Here is a 9,260-nt window from a genome sequence, read left to right as displayed (position 1 = left end):
TACAGTATATGAAATTGATATACTTTTTTAATTGAATTCAAATGGTGCTGTATTTGAAACTCTTTACTTTTACAAAGGCTTATTTTGTGCATAAATATATAATTCATTAAAATGTATTTATATATATATATATATATTTATTTATATTACATGCATATAGTAATATAATATTGAATTTGACTTTATACTGTACATAAAATAAAATATAGTAGTATAGTAAATGTAGTCATAGTAGTAGTGTTTTCCATGCCTGTTTAAGCTAAATTATATTTTTAACTAGGCCATCCATATAGTCCCATCCAGAACTCACGTCATTAACTGAGACAGAAGCAGATCAGAGTTTTAAAAGCATCATGGTATTTCCCTTTTCAGGACAACAAACTCCCAGCGACTGACTTACAGTGACTCATTAACCTGACACCCCAAACGCTATTATAACATACAGAAAATGACATGCTTCAGCTTTAAATCTCATGATCAGGAGAGATTCTTCCTGCGGTATTAAACTACATCTTCCTTCCTGAATTAGCATGTGTTGCGCGGTGTCTGTCCTCACTGCTAACAGACGCTCTGTCCCTCGTTTGCATGCAGTAGTTGATGATTCACAGAGTCATGGCGAACCAGACGCTGTCCCTTTAAATATCCCTGCTAGCTCTGTGTGAGTTGTTGTTGTTGTTGACGTAGTGTTTTGCGTCGCTCTCTGGCTCCTCCTCACGGCTCTGGCCAGAATCACAGCATTCAGAGAGAAAACAAAGCAAATGTGAACGGCCGTGACATGTGCTCCAGGGGTTTGGTGACGCCCATCCTGCTGCTCAACTGAGGTCAAAGGTGACTTCTGCTGAAAGACGGGGGTGTATCAGTCGTTTCAAAACGCTAATGTCATTTAGGCTTTGTTGTTAGTGGATGCTCAAGGTGCACCAAATCATTTTTTGTTTGTTTGTTTCACAACATTGTCATGGGTTCCTGCAGTCATGAAAGAACTGGAAACATCACGGCCTGAAAAATACATTAATATCTGTCTACCCGTCTGGTCAAAATTTTTGATTAATTATAATGCTTTTAATGTTTTTGCCAGAAGTCTCTTCTGCTCACCAAGGCTGTATTTATTTGATCAAAAATTGTGAAATATTATTATAATGTAAAATAACTATTTTCTATGTGAATATATTTTATAATGTATTTTATTCCTGTGATACAAAGCTGAATTTTCAGCAGCCTTTGCTTACTTCTCAAGGATCATGTGAGACTGAAGACTGGAGTTAAAGATGCTGAAAATTCAGCTTTGATCACAGAAATAAATTACATTTTACAATATATTCACATAGAATTTTTTTTTATTGTAATAATATTTCACAATTGTACTGGTTTTACTGTATTCTTAATCAAATAAATGTAGCCTTGGTGAGCAGCAGAGATCTTAAATCATTAAATATTAACTATTCCTTATAAAACTGTGTGTGAAACTTTTCTTTGCAAATGGAGACAAATGACTTGGTGACTAAAGCGACATCAAATGATGTTTTACATTTACATTTAGTCATTTAGCAGTTTTCTGTGCCGAACCCTCATTGACGTGCTCATCCATCCTCTGTTTCTCTTCCTTGTCTAAAGGTCATCTCTCCAGACTGTCACGAAGATGTGACATTTAGTATAAATATATTTAGTATTTAACCTCTTCAGGCTTATTTTTGTGCATTAATATATAATTCATATACATTTATTACAGTATATGAAATTGATATACTTTTTTAATTGAATTCAAATGGTGCTGTATTTGAAACTCTTTACTTTTACAAAGGCTTATTTTGTGCATAAATATATAATTCATTAAAATGTATTTATATATATATATATATATTTATTTATATTACATGCATATAGTAATATAATATTGAATTTGACTTTATACTGTACATAAAATAAAATATAGTAGTATAGTAAATGTAGTCATAGTAGTAGTGTTTTCCATGCCTGTTTAAGCTAAATTATATTTTTAACTAGGCCATCCATATAGTCCCATCCAGAACTCACGTCATTAACTGAGACAGAAGCAGATCAGAGTTTTAAAAGCATCATGGTATTTCCCTTTTCAGGACAACAAACTCCCAGCGACTGACTTACAGTGACTCATTAACCTGACACCCCAAACGCTATTATAACATACAGAAAATGACATGCTTCAGCTTTAAATCTCATGATCAGGAGAGATTCTTCCTGCGGTATTAAACTACATCTTCCTTCCTGAATTAGCATGTGTTGCGCGGTGTCTGTCCTCACTGCTAACAGACGCTCTGTCCCTCGTTTGCATGCAGTAGTTGATGATTCACAGAGTCATGGCGAACCAGACGCTGTCCCTTTAAATATCCCTGCTAGCTCTGTGTGAGTTGTTGTTGTTGTTGACGTAGTGTTTTGCGTCGCTCTCTGGCTCCTCCTCACGGCTCTGGGCAGAATCACAGCATTCAGAGAGAAAACAAAGCAAATGTGAACGGCCGTGACATGTGCTCCAGGGGTTTGGTGACGCCCATCCTGCTGCTCAACTGAGGTCAAAGGTGACTTCTGCTGAAAGACGGGGGTGTATCAGTCGTTTCAAAACGCTAATGTCATTTAGGCTTTGTTGTTAGTGGATGCTCAAGGTGCACCAAATCATTTTTTGTTTGTTTGTTTCACAACATTGTCATGGGTTCCTGCAGTCATGAAAGAACTGGAAACATCACGGCCTGAAAAATACATTAATATCTGTCTACCCGTCTGGTCAAAATTTTTGATTAATTATAATGCTTTTAATGTTTTTGCCAGAAGTCTCTTCTGCTCACCAAGGCTGTATTTATTTGATCAAAAATTGTGAAATATTATTATAATGTAAAATAACTATTTTCTATGTGAATATATTTTATAATGTATTTTATTCCTGTGATACAAAGCTGAATTTTCAGCAGCCTTTGCTTACTTCTCAAGGATCATGTGAGACTGAAGACTGGAGTTAAAGATGCTGAAAATTCAGCTTTGATCACAGAAATAAATTACATTTTACAATATATTCACATAGAATTTTTTTTTATTGTAATAATATTTCACAATTGTACTGGTTTTACTGTATTCTTAATCAAATAAATGTAGCCTTGGTGAGCAGCAGAGATCTTAAATCATTAAATATTAACTATTCCTTATAAAACTGTGTGTGAAACTTTTCTTTGCAAATGGAGACAAATGACTTGGTGACTAAAGCGACATCAAATGATGTTTTACATTTACATTTAGTCATTTAGCAGTTTTCTGTGCCGAACCCTCATTGACGTGCTCATCCATCCTCTGTTTCTCTTCCTTGTCTAAAGGTCATCTCTCCAGACTGTCACGAAGATGTGACATTGAAGAAAGACAACGTTTTTGTTCGCTCCTTCAAAGATGGAAAATTGTGAGTAACTTTCAAATGAAGTTATTTCCGTCTGTGCTTCTACTTTTAGCTCTTGAGGTGCAAAAAAGTCAAGCTATGAAAACGTCACGTGTGCTTTATATAGCTGTGTTTTTACACATCATCCGTTAAACAAAGCAGAATGCTAAAGTAGGGAGAGACGGAGAATATTGTAGTTAAACACCCATCTCAGATTAACCTCCTTAAAGATGAAACCTGTGAGAACCGCCGTTATACGGGTTGCTTAGTTCCTCCTTCAGTGCATTTCTATGGGATTTTTGTTTGCGTTGCATGCAAATGTTTAATATGGCGTATTAGAGTTTCTCTTTTTAATGAGCAGCTGTAAAAGTGGTGCATTATTTAACAAACACAGATAATAAAATCTCAAGCTTCATGTATGAAAATCTCACAAAACCTTATATTTAGTCAATGCACTACTGTTCAAAGGTTTGGGGTCGGTAAGATTTATTTTTGTTTTTGAAGTCTGTTTTGCTCAAGGATGCATTTATTTGATTAAAAATTCTGTAAAATCTGTAAAATTGTGAAATATTATTGCAATTTAAAATAACTGTTTTCTAAGTGAATTTATATTAAAATGTAATTTATTTCTGTGATCAAAGCTGAATTTTCCATGTCACTTGATCTTCAGAAATCATTCTAATGTGCTGATTTGCTGCTCAAGAAACATTTCTGATTATTATCAATGTTGAAAACAGTCGTGCTGCCCGATATTTTTGTGAAAACCGTGATACATTTTATTTTTCATGATTTACAGATTAATAGAAAGCTCAAAAGAACAGCATTTATTTGAAATAGAAATCTTTTGTAACATTATAAATGTCTTCACTGTCACTTCTGATCGATTTAATGCGTCCTTGCTGAATAAAAGTATTAATCTCTTGTACTGTATGTAGCGCATAGACATCATTTAACAATGAAAGGCTTGTGAATGGGTTTCTGTACTCGTGTAAGCGCTCATCTTCACTGCTCCCTCTAGTGTCTGCTTCGGCACAGTCATGACATCTCTGCCCCATGTAGATTTATAAATATATTAATGAACAGAGGCACGTCTGCTAGCTAATAATGACCTCAATAAAGGTGTTTGGACACTTCAGGACGTCTGCGTTTTCATATATCCACTAAAAACCAGCAAAACAGCAGCCGATTTAAAGCACTGAGAAAACATCTGCAGAGTTTCAGCACAGATACAGTAATAAATGACGTGTAGATATTTCAACTGTGATTTTTAGGTGTCCAAATACTTTTAAAGGGATGATAGACTTACTGATTGGTTGTTTGTCTGAACAAAAAGAGCCGATCTTCGTATCTGGTGCTGAGAAATGACCTGTTGCTTGATTACATAACCGCTGTTTTCCCAGAATAAAGGTTTTGTTGGTAAATTCGGTGCATTTTTAAAGAAGTCCCTCAGGAAGCAGTGTGATGATGCTGATTTGATGTGGATGTCTGGAATAAATTCTTAAACGGTCACATTCATGTCTTTGCAAGCATATTATGCAGTTAAATGCAATAAGAAAATTCTGTAGATACTCAATGGTACTCGTAATGGATTGTAAAGTCAGAATGCTGTTTCATACGGCAGTGTGTTGAAATATGAGCAGTAATTAACTCAGAGATGACGGTGATTTATTGTGTGTTCTCTCGTGTGTAATGAATCACTGCTGACAGTGTTGTATTTTGTCTTATAGTTACACAGTTTTGCGGAAAGCCATTCGAGAGCTGGATGAAGAGAAAGCTCCTAAAGCGGACGCAGGACTCAAACCAGGTGAGAACAAGTGTGACGCATGGGTCAGTGTGTATTCAGGGCAGGGGTATAATTATAAACCATAAAGAAAACAAAGCATTTCCATTACTTGAATATATATATATATATATATATATACATAAGTTGCCAAGGCAACATTTCTCATTTTTGTTTAGTTTAAATTAAGTATTAAAATAGCTAAAACTAAATCAAATAAAACTACAAATTAAAAAAATAAAAACTATTAATATTTATAAATAAAAATTGTTTAATTAAAACTAATAAAAATGAAAAAAAAAAAAAAAACCCACAAAAAAATGACCAAAACTTTAAGTAAATTTAAAATGAAAACAGAAAATGCAACAATAAAATCGAATTCAAAATATTAACAAAAACGGTAATATTTTTTTTTATCATCTGAAATGTGCTGTTGCTTATATTGCAAAGCGACTTATTTAATGAAGTTAGCATAAAGCACACAAAACACATGCTGAACACACACATTTAGAAGTTTATTCGTGTAACGCATTTCCCACACGCCGCTGCTTTCAGTTTGACTTTAAATGAATTTGTGTAGGCTTGCCATTCATAGTAAATGTGGTTTATAATGAATGCCACTTTTTTCTTTTTTTTCTTTTCTTTTCTCACTCTCAACAATGCAGTTTTGACCCGGTGTACAGAATATACATATTTTGCAATAAATCTAAAATATATTTTTTCTATATACATAATTAACATCTTTAAATCAATTATTTTTACATTTATCCAATTAAATTTTGTAATTTGCAAAGCTTCATGGGATTGTATTTCTTTACATCATTAAAGCGTTATGTACTAGGGTTGCAAAAAGGTGGAACATTTCCAGTAAATTTCGGAAACTTTCCAAAAATCCCTGGAATATATATAAAAAAAAAAAAAAATCCTGGAAAGTTTCCAAAATTTCTGGAATTTCCAGGATTTTTTAGAATATTCCATGGATTTTTGGAAAGTTTCCCGGAAATTTTCCACCCCTTTGCAACCCTATTATTTACACAGTCTTGTATCTAATGTCTTGTATGTTTTTGCTTCAAATTAAAGTTTGAAGGGCCGATGAAAAAGAAAAAAAATTCCAGTCACATGGAGCACATTGGGATCTCATTGTCGCTGTTTGTGTGTTTCACAGCGTTAGATGCAGCGTGGGATTTCCAGCGTAACCGCACTGTGCCCAACACGTGGAGGACGGAGGTGAAGGATGAAAGCTCCAGCAGTGAGGACGATGAAGAGGAGGAGGAACACGAGGAAGAGGCCAGCAGCGAGGAGGAAGAGGTGAGATAGAAACTCGCTATGTGAGAGTAAAAAAAAAAAAAAGTAGATTCCGTGGCAGAAACAAAAACAGAATTGCAAGATGTAAACTCAGAATTCTGAGAAAAAAGAAAATCGGAATTTTGAGATAAAAAGTAGCAAAAAAATATCAGTGTATCATTCGTTCTTTTGATTTAATATTGAAAAAAGAAAAATGAGAAAACAGCACCTTTTCCGCTTTTCACTTCTTCAAAAATTTTTTTTTTGAAAAGCAACGATTCGGCGTGATTTTTCGTTTTTGCGTTCAGAGGTAGAAAATCAATAAACAGCTTGAATATTCGATCTCCACACATGAGCGGGAATGAAATGCCCCTTTCTGCTGATTGGTCAACCAAAGATCAGTTCTTACAGAGAATAAAAGTCCTCCACTGTATGGATTCTTAAAGCGTTTATTACAAATACATTTCTTCTCTTTCTCATCAAACGACCAGACTGACAAATTAATTTTCTACCTTTGAAAGCAAAAACGAAAAATCAAGCCGAATCGTTGTTTTTCGATTATTTTGAACAAATGAAAAACAAAAAAGGCACCATTTTCTCATTTATCTATTTGCAATATTAAATAAAAAATCAAATGAACGAATGATACACTGATTCAAAAACCTTTTTTATGTTTTATTGTGTGTCGGAAACAAAACAAAAATAATCAGAATGAATTCAGAGGGAAAAGATATAAACTAGCAGTTGTGAGTAAAACTAGCGAAATAAAAACTGGAAATTACCATTTTATATTTATTTCATGCCAGAAACAAAAACAAAAGAGAGAATTGTGATATGTAAACTTAGAAATGCAAGAAAAAAGTCAGAATTCTGAGATATAAACTTGCAATTGTGAGGAAAAAATCTGAATGTTGAGTTCAAAAATAGCAAATCCCTTTTTATTCTGTGGCAGAAACAAAGAAACAATGAATTCTGAGAAAAAAAAGTCAGAATTGCAAGATATAAACTCACAATTCCAAATAAGAATTGTAAAATAAAAACTTTGTGAAATCTAAACCTGCAGTTGTGAGGGGGAAAAGTCACTGTGAGATTAAAAGTCACAATCACCTTTTTATTTTTTATTCTGTGGCGGAAACAATAAAAAACAATGAATTCTGAGGAACCAAAGAAGTCAGAATTGTGATTGAAATCACCTTTTTTATTTTATATTTAGTGGCATAAACGAAAAAACAATTGTGAGATATAAACTCAGAATTAGTTGTTGTTGTTTTACTCTGTGGCAGAAACAAACAAACAAAAAACCAATGAGTTCTGAGGAATGAAAGTCAGAATGTGAGACAAACTCAAAATTACCTTTTTTATTTCATATTTCATGGTCAGAATTGAAGAGATGTAAACTTGCGATTCTGAGGCGAAAACGTCTGCATTTTAAGATAAAAAGTCACAATTGCTTTTTTACATTTTTTAATTCCCTGGCAGTAACCAGCTTCCGTAAAACTCTGAATCTGATTGCATTAGAGGGTCTGCGCTGATGCTTATGCAGACGTGTGCTGATATACTCACTTAAAATAGTTAAAAATGACCCAACAGATAACCCAATGGTGGGTTACTATAGCACCTACCTAATGTTGGGTTATTTTAACCCAGTGGATTGGGTAGTAAGTTAGTAACCCAATGCATTGGGTTATAAAATAACTCATTTGTTGGGTTATTTGGCCAAAATGTTGCTTTAACCATCCTGGTATTATTATTATTATTATTAGTAGTATTATTAGTATTAGTGTTGCTATGTAAATAATAATACACAGCATACAAATATTTTGAAAACACTTTATTTCTATTACATTTAAAGTTGCAAAAACTTCTATTAAATTAAATAATTGGTTGAAATTGTCTTATTAATCACTTATCACATTAGCTTAATTGCAATTGTTTCAGTTTACAAGATAAATTCACAAATAAACAAACAGAACAAAGCTAGTACAGCTGAAACGGGCTTGGGATACTCAATGTTCAAAATGTAAAATAATCGAAACCATGTATCAACTGCTTGTAAAAAGACGGTCTTGCTTCAGTGCCATTTCTCCCACAATGATGAAGGATGGATTTTATCCCAAAACTGCAGGACATGAGGGTATCGCCTTTGTTGCTCCTCTTCCTCCTCCTCCTCCAAATACAGAATTAAATTTGTTCCAACCTTTAAACAGAAATTTAAAATGGTAAATATGCATACATAGGATCAAATAATACCCAAAAATGTATTGTCGTAAATGATGCACTTACCCACTTTGTATGAAGGAGGATGTCAGGGTTTTAATGCAATCTCCAAAGACCATCTTACATAGAAAGAACAATGGATTAATCACCGAACAAGAATGGGGAAAATAAGGGGAAAAAATCCACACTTTTTTAAGCCATGGTAGCAGTCTTTCATTTGACTTCTTACTGTTGTAATAATGGATTAATGTCTGTTATATATCAATTTGATTAGCCGAGTGTTACAAAAGTGGTGTTTGTATCATTATAGACAGGTGTGGGGATTTTTGAGCTCCTTCTGCATGTTACATTGTTATGCTAGTGGGTGGTAATGACAGTGTGTCAGTGACATAGAATGAAATTTAAGTTATGTAAAAACTATATATCACACTCGTAATCATGCTGTTAGACTCTATATCAGCATGATGTGGTTATCTGTGGTCTCATACCTGATCTAGATTGATCTAGAGTCAAAATTCTCATTACAAAGATGGCACAGAAGCACTTCTGAAAGTAGCTTTTATGTGTCTTTACATACTGTTTAATGCTGCA

General features: G+C 33.8%; 1 protein-coding gene across 1 annotated transcript in view; it reads left to right on the top strand.

The window, feature by feature from the left end:
- The window catches only part of LOC107564240 (AT-rich interactive domain-containing protein 4B-like), a gene marked incomplete at its 5' end in the record, with an annotated part of 40,423 nt that overhangs the window by 2,228 nt on the left and 28,935 nt on the right, over positions 1-9,260 (top strand). The window contains 3 exons of the mRNA XM_016249254.1: positions 3,333-3,412; positions 5,116-5,192; positions 6,334-6,482. Coding sequence (XP_016104740.1) covers positions 3,333-3,412; positions 5,116-5,192; positions 6,334-6,482 — 306 coding nt within the window. The remainder of the gene's footprint in view (positions 1-3,332; positions 3,413-5,115; positions 5,193-6,333; positions 6,483-9,260) is intronic.

Source organism: Sinocyclocheilus grahami, unplaced genomic scaffold (assembly GCF_001515645.1).
Source record: "Sinocyclocheilus grahami isolate Dianchi unplaced genomic scaffold, SAMN03320097.WGS_v1.1 scaffold918.1, whole genome shotgun sequence".
In the NCBI taxonomy this organism is placed as follows: domain Eukaryota; kingdom Metazoa; phylum Chordata; class Actinopteri; order Cypriniformes; family Cyprinidae; genus Sinocyclocheilus; species Sinocyclocheilus grahami.
This window is presented reverse-complemented; position numbering and strand designations above follow the sequence as displayed.